General features: G+C 39.7%; 1 protein-coding gene across 2 annotated transcripts in view; it reads right to left on the bottom strand.

Moving 5' to 3' along the window:
- Positions 1-17,434, bottom strand: part of EGFL6 (EGF like domain multiple 6) — a 65,621-nt gene that overhangs the window by 33,529 nt on the left and 14,658 nt on the right. For both annotated transcript variants that reach the window (XM_017968758.4, XM_017968759.4), the window contains exons 2-3: positions 11,460-11,572; positions 5,977-6,069 (exon numbers count right to left, since the gene is read on the bottom strand). In XM_017968758.4, coding sequence (XP_017824247.2) covers positions 5,977-6,069; positions 11,460-11,572 — 206 coding nt within the window. The remainder of the gene's footprint in view (positions 1-5,976; positions 6,070-11,459; positions 11,573-17,434) is intronic.

Here is a 17,434-nt window from a genome sequence, read left to right as displayed (position 1 = left end):
CTCATTGATTCTAAACTCTTTAAATGGGGGAACTGAGAAATACTGATTGGACATAATGGGAATCCCAGGAATATCCCATAGTTTGGCCCTAACTCCAAGGTGACTCACTCATTTCTTAGAAGGAGTGTTTTGGGAAAGACAGGAGTTGAGGCTGAGGGCTGTCACCATTAATGGATGTACGTGGACTTTGATCAGGCTGTCACAGGGCAGGGAGGCTATGGGAAGATGACAGACTGCCTCAAAACTTCAGCCAACTGAACCACTCCCTCAATGTTAATATTTTACTGGGACTTTTAAACAAGCATGAAAAATAATGTCTTTATTCCAAATCTCTTGAGAAGGTATCAGAACAGAATCCAAACACACAGAAAACCAAGTTTTCTGGTGTAAAATCTCTGGTGAGGTGTATAGCTGAATTATTACTTATGAAAGTACAATTCTTTTTTTTTCTTTTTTTTTTTTTGAAACAGAGTCTTGCTCTATCATCCAGGCTGGAGTGAGTGCAGTGGTGCAATCTCAGCTCACTGCAACCTCTGCCTCCTGGATTCAAGTGATTCTCCTGCCTCAGCCTTCCGAGTAGCTGGGATTACAAGTGTCTGCCACCACGCATGGCTAATTTTTGTATTTTTAGTAGACAGGGTTTCACTATGTTTGGTAGGCACGTCTCAAACTCCTGACCTCAGGTGATCCACCCACCTTAGCCTCCAAAAGTGCTGGGATTACAGGTGTGAGCCACTGTACCTGGCCTGAATGCACGATTCTTGAAGCACCTCTCTCAAGGAGTTGCATGCAATTCTAAGAAGCATCTTCAGGGCTCTGGCCTCTATGCTGGTGGTAGGATACAGAGAGGCAGATTCCTCTCTGAGACTGCAGGGATGGCAGCTCAAAGAGTGGCTATTTCAGTGTATGGGGCTAACCTCTGGGCTTGGCAGAAAGGGCTAGGAGTGGTAGAATGGAGTGGGTATCTAGCTTTCCCTGAAATGCCATTCTCCAAGGGCAGCTGAATTTGATTTGTTGCTCTTTGTTCAACTTAATTATAGGACTGGGGACCCTTTCTGAATTATTGCAGGTTCCTTCATGCCAGGGTTTCTCAACTTCCGTTGACACAGTGATTATTTGTCGTGGTGGCTGTTCTGTGCATTGCAGGATGTTTAGCAGCATCCCTGGGCTGCATTCACTAGATGCCAGAAGTAGCTCCCACGCCCAGTTATGACAACCAAAATTATCCCCACTCATTGTTCTGTGTCCCATGGATGACAAAGTCACCCCAGTTGAAAACTGCTGATCTATGGCGAAGACCATATCCCTTGCTCCAGTGAGGCATTTTTGTAATTATTATTACACTTTAAATTCTGGGATACATGTGCAGAACGTGCAGATTTGTTACATAGGTATAATCATACCATGGTGGTTTGCTGCACCCATCAACCCATCATCTACATTAGGTATTTCTCCTCATGCTATCCCTCCTCTAGCCCCCCACCCCAGGAAAGGCCCCAGTGTGTGATATTCCCCTCTTTGTGTCCATGTATTCTCATTGTTCAACTCCCATTTATGAGTGAAAACATGCGGTATTTGGTTTTCTGTTCCTGTGTTAGTTTGCTGAGAATGATGGTTTCCAGCTTCATCCATGTCCCTGCAAAGGACATGAACTCATCCTTTTTTATGGCTGCATAGTATTCCATGGTGTGTATGAGCCACGTTTTCTTTATCCAGTCTATCATCGATGGGAATTTGGGTTGGTTCAAAGTCTTTGCTATTATACATAGTGCTGCAATAAACATATGTGTGCATGTGTCTTTACAGTAGAATAATTTATAATCATTTAGGTATATACCCAGTAATGGGATTGCTGGGTCAAATGGTATTTCTGGTTCTAGATCCTTGAGGAATTGCCACACTGTCTTCCACAATGGTTGAATTAATTTACACTCCCACCAACAGTGTAAAAGCGTTCCTATTTTTCCACATCCTCTCCAGCATCTGTTGTTTCCTGACTTTTTAATGATTGCCATTCTAACTGGTGTGAGATGGTATCTCATTGTGGTTTTGATTTGCATTTCTCTAATGACCGGTGATGACAAGCTTTTTTTCATCTGTTTGTTGGCTGCATAAATGTCTTTTTTTGAGAAGAGTCTGTTCATATCTTTCACCCACTTTTTGATGGGGTTGTCTGTTTTTTTTTCTTGTAAATTTGTTTAAGTTCCTTATAGATTCTGGATATTAGCCCTTTGTCAGATAGATAGATTGCAAAAATTTTCTCCCATTCTGTAGGTTGCCTGTTTACTCTGATGATAATTTCTTTTGCTGTGCAGAAGCTCTTTAGTTTAATTAGATCCCATTTGTCAATTTTGGCTTTTGTTGTCATTGTTTTTGATGTTTTAGTCATGAAGTCCTTGCCCATGCCTATGTCCTGAATGGTATTGCCTAGGTTTTCTTCTATGGTTTTTACAGCTTTAGGTCTTACACCTAAGTCTTTGATCCATCTTGAGTTAATTTTTGTATAAGGTATAAGGAAGGGGTCCAGTTTCAGTTTTCTACATATGGCTAGCCAGTTTTCCCAACACAATTTATTAAATAGGGAATCCTTTCCCCATTACTTGTTTTTGTCAGTTTGTCAAAGATCAGATGGTTGTAGACATGTGGCATTATTTCTGAGGCCTCTGTGCTGTTCCATTGGTCTATGTATCTGTTTTGCTACCAGTACCATGCTGTTTTGGCTACTGTAGCCTTGTAGTATAGTTTGAAGTCAGGTCATGTGATGCCTCCAGCTTTGTTCTTTTTGCTTAGGATTGTCTTGGCTATACAGGCTCTTTTTTGGTTCCATATGAAATTTAAAGTAGTTTTTTTTTTCTAATTCTGTGAAGAAAGTCAATGGTAGTTTGATGGGGTTAGTATTGAATCTATAAATTAATTTGGGCAGTATGGCCATTTTCAAGATACTGATTCTTCCTATTCTTAAGCATGGAATGTTTTTCCATTTGTTTGTGCCCTCTCTTATTTCCTTGACTGGTGGTTTCTGGTCGTCCTTGAAGAGGTCCTTCACATCCATTGTAAGCAGTATTCCTAGGTATTTTATTCTCTCTGTAGCAACTGTGAATGGGTGTTCATTCATGATTTGCTCTGTCTTTTATTGGTGTATAGGAATGCTTGTGATTTTTGTACATTGATTTTGTATCCTGAGACTTTGCTGAAGTTGCTTATTAGTTTAAGGAGATTTTGGTCTGAGACAATGGTTTTCTAAATATATAATCATGTCATCTGCAAACAGAGACAATTTGACTTCCTCTCTTCCTATTTGAATACCGTTTATTTCTTTCTCTTGCCTGATTTCCCTGGCCAGAAATTCCAATACTATATTGAATAGGTGTGGTGAGGGAGGGCATCCTAGTTTTATGCCAGTTTTCAAAGAGAATGCTTCGAGCTTTTGCTCATTCAATATGATATTGGCTGTGGGTTTGTCATAAATAGCTCTTCTTATTTTGAGACATATTCCATCAATACCTAGTTTATTGAGAGTTTTTAGCATGAAGAGGTGTTGAATTTTGTTGAAGGCCTTCTCTGCATCTATTGATATAATCATGTGGTTTTTGTCATTGGTTCTGTCTATGTGATGGATTACATTTATTGATTTGCATATGTTGAACCAGCCTTGCATCACAGGGATGAAGCTGACTTGATCATACTGGATACATTTTTTGATGTGCTGCTGGATTCAGTTTACCAGTATTTTATTGATGATTTTTGCATTGATGTTCATCAGGGATATTGGCCTGAAATTTGTTGTTGTTGTGTCTCTGCCAGGTTTTGGTATCAGGATGATGCTGGCCTCATAAAATGAGTTAGGGAGGAGTCTCTCTTTTCCTATTGTTTGGAATAGTTTCAGAAGGAATGGTACCAGCTCCTCTTTGTACCTCTAGTAGAATTCGGCTGTGAATCCGTCTGGTTCTGAGGTTTATTTGATTGGTAGGCTATTAATTACTGCCCCAATGAGGCATTTTTATTCACCACATTTACAGCAGGGTTCTTCAAACTTGGGACTACTGACATTTGGGTCTGATCACTCTTTGTTGCAGGTACTGCCATCCTGTGAATTGTAAGGTATTTAGCAGCATCCCTGATCTCTACCCATTAGACACCAGTAGCACCCTCTCCAAATGTCTTCAGACACTGCCAGATGTTGCTTGGGATAAGGCTTCCAGATTTGGCAAATAAAAATACAAGATTCTAGCTGGGTGCAGTGGTATGTGCCAGTAGTCCCAGCTAGTCAGGAGTCTGCAGCGAGAAGATTGCTTTGAGGCCAGGAGATCATGGATACAGTATAGTCACTGTACTCCAGCCTGGGCAACATAGTGAGACCCCATATCTAAACAAAACAGTGCAGGATTCCCAGGTAAATTTTGAATTTCAGATAAATGACTAATCCTTTTAAAGTATACACACATCCCATATACTATTTTGGGAGCTTGTTTGTAGGTTCTAGCAGGGGAGCACAGCTACCCTTGACTGAAGGCTGGTCCTTCTCTATTGGGGATGGTTGTCCTCTTTGCCTCAGCACACAGCTTCCAAAAGAACACACATGGAGCAGTAAGAGAGGAAGAGGACAACTGCCTAGCCAGACAGATCAACCAAATCAGCCCTGGTGAGCAACGGGGTGACAAATGTCACAGCCAGATAACCCTCACACCCCCCATACACAATTTTAAACATATAATATAAAATTGTTTGTTGTGTATCTAAAACTTAAATTTAACTGTGTATCTGTATTTTATCTGGCAACTCTTCCTGGGAGACAAAATCACCTAGGTTGAGAAACACTGTTATAGATATTACAACCTCTTTAATGTTTTCAGACAAACAATCTAGGATGAAAGTTATAAATTACTTATTACAATATATCAAGGCCGGGTGTGCTGGCTCAGCCTTTAATCCCAGCACTTTGGGGAGGGAGGACAAGGGGAAGATAGCTTGAGTCCAGGAGTTCAAGACTAGCCTGAGCAATGTAGTGGGACCTCGTCTCTACAAACACTGTAAAAAGTAGCCAGGCAAGGTGGTGTGTACCTGTGGTCCCACCAATCAGGAGGCTGAGATGGGGTGATCACTAGAACCCAGGTGGTCAAGGCTGCAGTAAGCCATGATCATACCACTGCACTCTATCCTGGGTGACAGAGTGAGACTCTGTCTCAAAAAAAAACAAAAAGTATATGAAGTATAATTAAAATATGCACATCATTCAACCCAACAAATCTACTTTTAAATATTTTTCCTACAAAAGTATTAATTCAAGAAGGCAGGGCTATGCATAGAACAATGTTAGATTTAGCACTGTTTGTAATGGCAAAAAATTGGAGACAATATAAATCATGATGGTTAAATAAAGCATATTTTTGCATAAAGGATAAAAGTATTCACACTAGGAACTAGGACACAGCCTTAAAAAGTGTAAGGTAGTTCTGTGTGTGCTAACATGCAAAGATGCCTATGAGAAATATTTACGCTTGTACTATAACAGAAAAAGATTTCCAGGATCTAAGACAAACTTAACTGTGCTTGTAGTAACAACTGGAGGAGGCCACTCTCACTTTTAAGTTTATATCTTTTTGCACCATTGAATTTTTTAAAAATAAAAATATACATAAAATACTTAGGTAGTTTTAAAAGCTATAAAATTATTTATTTTAAAAAAGGCTCTTTTATCTGTGTTATGGAAAGAGATGAAAATAAAAAATATGAAAGGCCTTTAGCTTATAAAACAAAATTGTTTTTTAAAAAAGGCCTTTTATTGGGCATCTTGACAAAAACATCAGAATTTTTACATTTTCCATAGAGAAGAGATTGAAAAATCTTGTCCTGAAACCACCTTCATTTGAAGACTTGACTTTAAAAAAACTCTAAGAGATCCTGTGTACCATGTTGCGTTGCTAGCCCTGCTGCAGTGATTGAATTTGAACTTTGACCGCGGGCTACCTTACTGACCTTGACTGCAGGTTTTCCCAGTGTATCCTGGAAAGCATCTGCATTTGTTTGGTCCCACACACTCACCAAATTTGCATCCAGGTTCGCATGTAGCTGTGGAAGAAAAAGACGTCTTGATGATAAAAGAACAGTAGTTAGTGTAGTGAAATGCACACAAAATTTAGAGCTATGCTTTTGGAATATTAGTTTATATTCCTCTTGGGTGGCAGAGAATTCCATGGGGACATATGGAGGACCATCGGCCTCCTTTTGAGTCTGTTTTCACCTTTTAGACACTGGAAAGTATTTTTCTTGTAAATGAGATAACCCCGCACCACACCCGCACCCAATGCATGCAACTTTATTGTAACTTTGTTTGGCAACGCCACACCTCCAGTGGTATTCCATGAAACATAAAGCCTCCCAGACCACAGCCAGCCAGTTTTACATGTAATCACAAAATATTTAATAAAACAAGTAGTAATCCTGGGCAAATGCCAAGGTCATTCCCCTTCCTTCTGTTTCTTGCCCTATTTCATCTCCTCCATATTTTCTCTATTGAATGATCAAAATCTTTTTAATGCTGTGCATTATCAATCAGACTGAACAAGCAACAGATTGGAGGGAGGAAGGTGCTACTTCTAGCCATAAGGATGAGAACTAAAAGCATGATTATTATGATGAGGATGATAATAGAAGCATCAGAAAGCGTCACAAAGGTAGGATTGGTTTTTCTATTGTATTCACTTCTTTATCCCAACTCCTGACACAAAGTACACAATAAATACTTGTTCAATGAATAAAGTGGTAGGAGAAACAACAGGTAAGATGTTATAACTGATTCAGTTGGTAGCAAGAAAACAAATAGTCAAAGATAATAGACAGTTTGATTCCAGCTCACAGGGAGGAAATAAAGAGAAAAAGCAGTAGATAGGAAAAAAGGTAAATGGGAAAGTCCCAAGAGTAGAAAGGGAGAGGATATAATATATGAGAGAGAAAGGAGACTCTTAGGGTATCAAGGACTCTCAGCAGTTTCTGGATATAATAGGAGCTCAAGAAATAGCCATAATATGAAAGAATGACTCAGCAATTGCCCAGGAATGGTATGTGTCTACTTCTCCATCCATCAATTCCCCTAGGTCCACTTCTAAGCAAACCTGTTCCTAAAGATATCAGCATCTTTCCCTACAACCCCAGACCCTATTTTTTGTTAATATCGTAATTCCTCTCCCAGTTACCTGGACTCAAAAATTTCAGTTTTCTATTTTGTCTTGTCTCCAAACCACTCAGTTGTAACATCCAATCCTTGTTTCTACTACCAACTCATCCATTGAACAACTATCTATCTAGCTAACAGGAACTACCTTGCCCACAGACACTTGGAAGATGATGCTGAATCCCTCTCTCTCTGTTTTCCCCACTGTAGCTGTGACCAGTGCCTCACTGATGCAAGGGTCTAACAGCCTAGTTCCTTGTCTCTTGGCAGGACAAACTCTCGTGCAATTAACACCCTAGTGGTCCCTGTGAGATAAGGCTGAAGCTAGACTTCTTTTGAAAACACATCTCTGCCTAGCCCCTTCCCCTGCACCCTCATTCCCTTTCAAATTGCTCCTAAGACACCCTTTAATGGAATATTTGTACAAGAATCCCCTTTTCAGGCTCTGCTGCTAACAAACTTGATATCAGACATGACATTAATATTCCAAAAGCATAGGTCTGATCATGCTACACCTTGCACAGAGGTCATCATATAATCTTTATGACCTCCTGAATACAGTATAAGTATCATAACCAAGTTAAAACTAGCATGATCTGGCCAGGCATGGTGGCTCATACCTGTAATCCCAGCCCTTTGGGAGGGCGAGGAGGGCAGATCACCTGAGATCAGAAGTTTGAGACCAGCCTGGCCTACATGGTAAAACCCCATCTCTACTAAAAATACAAAAATTAGCCAGGCATGGTGGTGGGTACCTGTAATCCCAGCTACTTGTGAGACTGAGGCAAAAGAATCAGTTGAATTCAGGAGGTAGAGGTTACAGTGAGCTGAGATTGTGCTGCCGCACTCTAACCTGGGTGACAAGGCAAGACTCTCTCTCAAACAAAACAAAACAAAACAAAACCCACAAAAACAAAAAATCAAACCAGCATGATCTGGCCTCCACCTTTTGTAGCCTCCCCTAGGCAAAGGCAATACTGTGGGCAAAAGACATTGCTTGCTGTTCTCTAGACCTACCCTTTGCTTTCTGCCTTTTCTTACCCCTCCATAGGATACTCTTCACTGGTTTCCAGTGGTTAATACCCTCCCCATTCTTCAAGGACCACCTCCTTGCATGGTCCCTTCTTCTTCTTCATCGTTTTTTTTTTTTTTTTTTTTTTTTTTTGCGGCGGTTCCAGTTTGGGCCAGGCCAGACCATGCCCATAGCCCCTTCTTCTAAAAGCCTTTACAGATTTCTCCAGCCACCTATGAAAGCCTGCTCAACTTCAAGAACTCCACAGAACTTTGGCAGGCCTCTCCTGTGAAACTGATCAGTTTCTGTCTTATTAAATAATGAGGCGTATATCTAGCTACAGTGGTTGTCTCTCATCCACTACTTGTCTCCAAGTGCCTTTAGGACAGGGACTTAAACATTAATCATTGTTTATCCCAGAGTGTTTAATATAACATTATAAACATGTTTAATATTTGAACATTTTTGAATAAAGTAATTGTTGTGGAACTTTTAATAGGGGAACATTTCATGGCCCTGAACAAATCAAAAGGGAAAAATGCTTCCCCAGCAAAGTTTTTCCACCTTTAGAGACAAAAGAGAGAATTTAATTTCCAATGTCTATTTTGTTATAGATATGTACTTGGAGTTGCAACTTTAAATTCAGGTGCCAGAATAATAAATCTTTTTTTTAAGCCCTGAAAACCTCTGGTTGTTCCCTGGAAACTGATTTCTAATGTGGTCCAGACAGGAGAGCCCAGGATATATGCCAAATAGAACGTAGGAGAAATGGTGAGTTAATACCCTTGCTATAAGGCTAAAGCTTCAGAAAGATGTTTTCAATTTAGAGTAACTTTGGATCTGTGACTTGAACAGCCAATCCACAGCAAGAGAAATTCAGTTTGTGTTTAAAATGGCCTGAGATTGAAGCATGCTTTAGACAAAGTGAAAGTCTTATTCAGTTCTCCCCCAGACTTCTCCATCTGCAGCTTTTCATCAGGTACTTGTTCCTGGACAACTCTGTATTTCATCTCACTAAAGTGACATACATTTTAAGGTTAATGATATCGAATTGATGAGACCCTGCCTTGGGAGCAGATTTAGACAGGGTAGAGGCTGAGAGCTAGAGAGCTCCAGTACGCATGGAGGCAGGGCTTCAAGAGGAGTGAAGGGCAAATAGATGGACAGAGGGGAAGGTCTGGGTGGACTGGGATCTCACAGCCTGGGGTCTGGCTCTGCTTGCTGGGGCAGGCTGATATGCATTCTTATTATCATGCATCCCACAACTCTGGCTTAGAAATTAGAAACCCAGCAATCAGGGACTAACTACCCTGTTATTTGGTGCTTCAAGGAACATATAACTTTACCATCAAGAAGGACCATGCAGATTGGATAAAACACAATACACATTTTAGAACTAAAAGTCATTGCAATTTAAGACCTGAGTATTTGACTGGAGCAGTAGGGGTGCTGACCGAATCTTCAGCTTGCAAAACTTGCAGAGTGAGCATTCTGCTTAAACCCTCCACACTTGCCTTTTTGACATCTTGCTTTAAATTCTTTCATGCCTGTGGTATTATACAGTTCCTGAAAGCATTGAGAATGTGATTGGCTGCATGTGTCATGGCCAAACTGCTCTTATTGAGTTACAGAAAAGCCCTTCCTAGAAGCCAAACCTTACCTTCATTTATTCACCAGCGACACGCTGGGTCTTACAGTTTTATAGCAGTAGATGTTGAGTTCTTTCAACTGTAAGAGAGAATCTAAATCATGTGTTTCACGTGGTTTTTGCCCCTTTCCACCTGACTGACTTCAAATAAAAATGTGTTGTGTTTAGAAAAAAAATAAAGTCACATTTAATCCCCCCATCACCTGGTGCTTTAATGAAGAGAAGTCTGTGATGAGAATTATTGGTCCTTCCCAAAGGAATGGTAATTTATGAGGTATTTTCTGTGCATGCCAGGTAATGAACTCACCCTTTAATGCATACATTTCTTACCCTCAATGGTAGGTATTACTCTCTCCATGTTGCAGAGGAGGAAATGGAGCCTTAACTAGCTTCCCTTAGCTAGCTTGCCCAAGGTCACCCACGTCAGTCATTCTCAATACCCTTGATTGTGACACTATCAATCCAATCAGGATGAGGACCCACCCTTTTAATTGACACAAGTCCCAGGAGGATATTCTAACTTCTTTACCTAAGTAGGCAATGATGATCTTTGTTTTTTTCTAGTATTTTCATGCTTTTGCCATCTTGTCACAAGCAAATTTTGATGGCAGAAGGTTTTGAATAATATGGAACACATGGAAGCAATATCAATATTTTCTACTGTTTTATAGATTTTGGATATTATCAAGTTCTCCCCCCATTTATGATCAATCCAGGAACAGGCCAGCAAAGAAAAGGTAGCATTGTTATTTCTAAAAATAGCTAACATGTTAGTGCTTTTATGGGACCTGCAATTGTGCTGTTACCCCATTTAGCAGATAAAGAACTTACGATGAGGCATATGCTACCTACTGAAGGACACAGGGACAGTGAGAGTACATTCCTGTCCTGAAGGAACATACCCCTGATGAGATAGTCAGTTATGAGGAATGTGGATTTGGTTCTGCTACATTGCCAGTGTTGGTCATTATAAAAAGTCATAAAAAGAGAAACAAGGCAAAAATGTATGCTCATCTCTACCTTCCTCAACCTCCTTGAAATGATCAGAGGCCTCTCTTGGGGTTCCTAACACATAGTCTGAGAAATGTCCAATATACAAAAAAATCAGCAAAATACTTAAAGTCTTTGCATATATGCATGTGTACCTTGAAAACATTTAGAAATTGGCAGTATGGATTTTTAAAATGTGGGTAACAAATATGTAAGTTAAAAGGCTTACTTGTTTGAGGCTGAAGCTTACTGGTCGGGTGATTAATAATTAAAAAGTATATTTTATTGAAAGTCAGCTGGAAAAAACTATAATTAGAGGAGGAATTTATTGGCCTGCTTTTTCCCATCTTAGTTCCTTTATATTAAAAAGAAAACAAAAACAACCTAGTCATACTCACTAAGATAATCAAAAAAATAATTGACAAGACAGTCTTCTAAAATAAATCATGCCAAATATGATGGTGTCGGTCACATTTTGTCTGGGAAGACATCTCATAGAAACCCAGACCTTGGTTATTGTTAGTTATGCATGTCCTTGCCTAAGAGAGCCACTGGCAATTTTGTGGCAGTTCATGGTGTGACATATAAAAACCCAAGAGCCCAATCTAAGTGCAGGGTCTGAATTTTTACAAAATTACCTTCACAGACTCCCTTGCTGTTTCTTCTCCAGCCGTAGCAGCAGGCCAGTCTAGTTCCATAGTGACAGACCCCAGGCTGATGTGTGGATGTTAACAACCCATGATCCCTTGCACTGCAGATAAAGAACTGCATGTTAGTATTGAGAAAATAGAAAAGACAGCAGAAACTCTTCCCTACTACTAAAAGAAACAGAGATGTCAATTACCTGGTTAATTTCAAGAAACCTGCAGCAAGTGCTAAATTAGATTTTGAAAACCTGAATTTTGGGTTTGCCAGCCTTCCTCAATAATTGTTTCAACCATTTCCTTCTTCCCCATAAAAGAAATGGGTTACATTATCTATAAAACTAGGGCACATGAAGATGTCCAAAATGTATGTTTTCGAACCTTGTAGAATGCCACTTTTCAGATCTGCTCTGTATAGGCACAGCAACTATTCAGTTCTTTGTCCAGTTCAGTGACTTTATGGCCCTGTGGCTTCGTCCCAGACCACTTTAACCCCACTGGCACCTGGGAACCATTGAATAGACTGGAATCACCACACACTATAGATGATTAAAAGCTGCAAGGGCTCATTCAGCAAAGCCCTCTCATGTTACAGAGGAGGAATCTCCTGTTCAATGGAGTGGAGTCACATCCCCAGCAGAGCTGGGTGTTGGGAATTCTAGCTCAGAGCTCACTGCTGTTCCACGTGATCTCCTGGAAACCCAATTTGTTAAACTCCTTAATTTTAGAGCAGAAATCAGCAAACATTTTCTGTAAAAAGCCAGATGGTAAGTATTTTAGGCTTTGTAGGGCCATAAGATCTCTGTCCAAGCACAAAAGCAGCCATAGTTAATAGTAAACAGATGGGCATGATTGTGTTGCAATAAAACTTTATTTATGGACACTGAAATTTGAATAGCATATAATTTTCCTGTGTCATGATATAGTATTTTCCTTTTGAGCCATCTTCTAACATTTAAAAATGTAAAAACTGTTCTTGACTCACGGACTGTTCACAAAGAGGGGATCACCTAGCCTTGGCCCACAGGCTGTAGCTTGCCTGATCTAGATGCCTGAAAAAGGTGAGTCTCCTGCCCCCCACCAAGTGCCCCCAAGTAGTGCTGCCATGGATGAAGCTCACTGCATGTTTACCTATTTACCGTCCTGGTGTTGGACAGGGTTGCTACCACACTTTGAAGAAAAATACTTGCGTTGTGTATTTAGTCGAGGGCTGTGACTCTTTCCTTACATGTATGAAATACACTGTAAAAATGTCTCCTGGGCTCTTTAACAGACAAAGGAATGCACATTTTACCATGTGCTTTCTGCTACTGGACTGAACTTGTTGCAAGTTAATAATATCTAAGTCAAGGTCGGGAAGTTAAACAACCTTGTAGATTTCCCTCATGGTCTGCCTCTCCCACAAATTTGATTACTCAGTTAAGAGCTATAAAGATATGGTCTGAGACATTTCATTTACTGAGAGCACCAAATGTGAAGATGACTTTAACATTTACTTTTCCTTGAAAGGGACTTTTTTTTCATTTGTTAATGGAATTAATTTTAGGGACTCATAAGTCACTCAAACATTTAGAACAGGGTTTCTCAACTTCTACACAACTGACATTTTGGGCCAGATCATCGTTTATTGTTGGGAGTTGTCTTATGTATTGTAGGACATTTAACAATGGTCTTTATCTACAGAGGCCAGTAGCATACACCCCTCTAGTTCTGATATTCAAAAATGACTCCAGACATTGCCAAATGTCCCCTGGAAGGTAAACTTTTCTTTCATTAAGTAGTACTACTTCAAAGTAAAGCATTTATTGTGTACTTGCTATGTTCCAAGTACTGTCTCAGGCACATAAAGTACAGTGATGAAAAGGACCTGGTCTTTGCTCTCTTAAGTTCACAGTCTGTTGGAAACAGATGCATTCAAGTATACGACAGCATGGCAAATATTATCAAAATGCTCTGATAGAGTTTTGACTGAGAAATAATGCAGCCATCTGTCTAATGTAATTTGTGTATTCCTAACAATTCTGCAAGGGATGCCACAATCTTGACCCAGTCTGTGCCTAACTGTTTCCAAATAACCTATGATAAACTCCAATATTCTGTAGCATAGTAGGGTGACTACAGTTAGCAACAATGTATTGTATATTTCCAAGTAGCTAGAAGGGAGGACGTGAAGTGCTACCAACACGTAGAAATGATAAATACTCAAGATATTTGAGTATTTGATGGATACCCTGAGTACCCTAACTGGATCATGATATAGTCTATGCATGTAACAGTCACATGTACCCCATAAATGTGTAAAATATTTTGTATCAGTAAAAAAGAAGAAACTATGGGTGACTAACCATAAAGTATGCTGAATAAATAAGTGCCAGTCCAAATACAATGATGTCCTTAATAAATTTTTCATTTTAGTATTTTAAAAATTGAGATACAATTCATATAACATAAAATTCACCATCTTAAAGTGCACACTTCAGTGATTTTAGTATTTTCAATATGTTAATGCACTCATCGCTTCTATTTAGTTCCAGAATATTTCCATCACCCCAGAAAGAAACCCCATACCAATTAACTAACCCTCCATCCCCTGGCAACCACAAATCTGCTTTTTGTCTCTGGATTTGCCTATTCTGGATATTTCATATAAACGGCATCAATACAATATTCAGCCTTCTGTATCTGGCTTCTTTAACTTAGTATGTTTTCAAGTTTGATCCATGTTGTAGCCTGTAACAGTACTATATTTCTTTTTATTGCTGGATAATATTCCATAATATGGATATACCACATTTTATTTATCCACTCATCAGTTGATGGACATTTGAGTTGTTTCCACCATTTGGCCATCATGAATAATGTTGCTATAAACACTGGAGCACAAGTTTTCGTGTGGACATATGTTTTAATTTCTTCTGGTATACCAGGAGTGGGACTGCTGGGACATATGATGCAATGGACAGAATGTTTGTGTCCTCCAAAATTCATATATTGAAACCCTAATGCCAAGGTGATGGTATTTGGTGGTGGGGCCTTTGGGAGGTAATTAAGTCATGGGGTGGAGCCTTTATGAATGGGATTAGTGCTCTACAAAGAAAAGGCCAGAAAGCTTGAGAAGTTGGCAGCCTGCAACCCAAAAGAGTGCCCTACCAGAACCTGACCATGCTGATACCCTGGTCTTGGAATTCCAGCCTTCAGAACAGCGAGAAATACATTTCTATTGTTTATAAGCCACCCAACCTATGGTAATTTGTAATAGCAGCCTGAACTGACTAAGACACATGATGGCTGCATGTTTAACTTTCTGAAGAACTGCCAGATTGTTTTTCAACATGGCTACATCACTTCACTTTCTCACCAGCAATATACGAGCGTTCCAATTTCTCCACATCTTCACCAGCACTTGTTATTGTTCATTTTTTAGAACTGTAGTCATCCTAATGCTTGAGAAGTAGCATCTTGTGGTTTTGATGTGCATTTTCCTGATGGCTAATGATGTTAAGTGTCTTTCATGGGTTTGTAGACCATTAGTATATCTTATTTGGAGAAATGTCTATTCAGGTCCTTTGCCCATTTTTAAATTGGGTTATTTGTTTTGATGTTTTTAAGATTTGAACACAAGATTGAAATTTTTTGGTAAAAACAACTATCCCCATACCTTGGTGAAAAAAAAAAAAACCCCTTCTGCATAGATACACAATAAGTCCATTTCTTTTTTTTTTTTTTTTTTTTTGAGACGGAGTTTCGCTCGTTACCCAGGCAGGCTGGAGTGCAATGGCGCGATCTCGGCTCACCGCAATCTCTGCCTCCTGGGCTCAGGCAATTCTCCTGCCTCAGCTTCCTGAGTAGCTGGGATTACAGGCACGCGCCACCATGTCCAGCTAATTTTTTTTGTATTTTTAGTAGAGACGGGGTTTCACCATGTTGACCAGGATGGTCTCGATCTCTTGACCTCATGATCCACCTGCCTCGGCCTCCCAAAGTGCTGGGATTACAGGCGTGAGCAATAAGTCCATTTCTTAACCATACACATCTGTGACAAACCTTGACAAAATAGTACAATCTGCTTTCCCTCTTCCTTTAACAGCACAAAGCTGATGCCTGGGGGAGCAAAATAGAGAGAGGAACTAACTTTGCCTGGGAAAGAGGAGAAAAGTGTCACAGGGTAGGTGACATTTGAGTTAGATTTCAAAAGAAAACATGATGAAAGAAAAGCTGTATAGGGAGAAATTCTGCCTTTGGAATTTTAATTCCATATTTTTATAAGAAATGTGGGATTCATTTAATTAGAGTTCAATCTAGCAACAAAATCTTAGAGATGATCTGCCAACTTCTTGACTGCAGATTTGCAAGCAATATGCACCCCAATCACTATAGGAAGGACCTTACCTATTTCCTAATGCAAAAAAAAAAAATTCAGTTTAATCCTTAATAGGGCATTAATATGTATGAAGTATAGTGTTAGGTGCTGAGGATACACTTATAAACCTGGCAGAGAGGGTCCCCTACTCATGAGCTTTTAGACAAGGGGTTCAAGGTAATAGAGGCACTCAATATATTCAGTCTATTACAGAAGCTTAAATCAAAGAAACATAATTCAGTCTAAGGGGTCCTAGACATTCCCTTTGAAGGTGCAAACTTTAAATTAGACTTAAGACAAATAGGGTTCAACCACATAAATTGTGAGAAATTACAGGCAAAGGGAATAGAATGAGTGCAGACTAAGAGGTAAAAGACACCATGCTTGCTTGTGCTTGAGGAACGAGTAGATGACCAGAAAAATAGAGCAAAGGGAGGAAGGAGTCAGTTTGTAAGAGATGAGCCCCAAGAGGTGGGCATAGGCTACATCACAAAGGGTCTTGAGAATCAAGTTAGGGTTTGGGGTTTTATATCTTAATGGCAATAGAACAGCACTGAAGGGTTTCAAGTAGGAAGGTTATTTGATAAGGTTTTTCTTTTGAAAACATTATCATGAAAGCAGTCTAGAAGATAGACTGGAGGGAGGCAGAATGGAAAAGATATCAGTTGGCTCAGAAGATAGATTCTACTTGCTTGGGCGAGAGCAGTCGCAGTGGAGGTAAGGAGAAATGAATGGCATCAAAGTGGGACCAAAAGACTTGGTAATGGATTAGGGTCATTCATTCATTCAACAAGTACTTACTGAATGCATACAATGTATCAGACACTGGGCTAGTTTCCAGAAGTTCATCAGCAACCAAAAGAGAAATAAGATTTCTGTCCTCATGGAGCTTATATCCTAGTTGATTGGCCATAGAATGTGAGGGGGATGCACCATCAGGTAGATGGCAGGACTGTATTTCTGGAATGAGGAATATGGGTGGAGGAGCATGTTAGGGAATAAGATAGATGATGAATTCTTTTTGGCACATGCTGATTTTGAGTACTCTAGATAGATAACCTAGAAGAGGTGTTGAGCAGGAAGTTGGATATTTGAGTGAGGAGTCCAGGAAGCAGAACTAGATTTGTGAATCTTCTGCAGGTAGATGGTTACTAATTCTATGGAAGTGGATGTAGTGTAAGAAGAGGAGGCTTAGGGCACAGTCCCAAAGATGCCACCATGTAAGAGATGGACCAAAGAGCAGGAAGGTCCAGAAAGAAGTCCAGGCAATCCTCAGAGGAACATCAGGTTAGTACATTGTCAGGAAAGCCAAATGAAGAGAGTTTTTCTAGTAAGAGAGTGGGATCAACTCTGAATGTTGAGAGGCTGCATAACATGGTGGTCAGGACTATGGTCTCCTTCCTGGGTTTGAATTCTGGCTCTATTATATATTAACTCTTTGACCTTCAGCAAGTTACTTTGTCTTTCTCTGTCTTAGCTATCTCTTTTCTAAAACAGAGAAAACAACTCTATTTACCTTAAGGGTATTCATAATAATGAAATCATTAAATATATGTAAAGGGCTTTGAATGGTGACTAACACAGTAAATGCTCCCTAACTGATTGCTTT

The sequence above is a fragment of the Callithrix jacchus genome, chromosome X, assembly GCF_049354715.1.
Source record: "Callithrix jacchus isolate 240 chromosome X, calJac240_pri, whole genome shotgun sequence".
NCBI classification, from domain to species: domain Eukaryota; kingdom Metazoa; phylum Chordata; class Mammalia; order Primates; family Cebidae; genus Callithrix; species Callithrix jacchus.
Note: the sequence above shows the minus strand (reverse complement) of the source record. Positions and strands in the feature narration are given on the sequence as shown.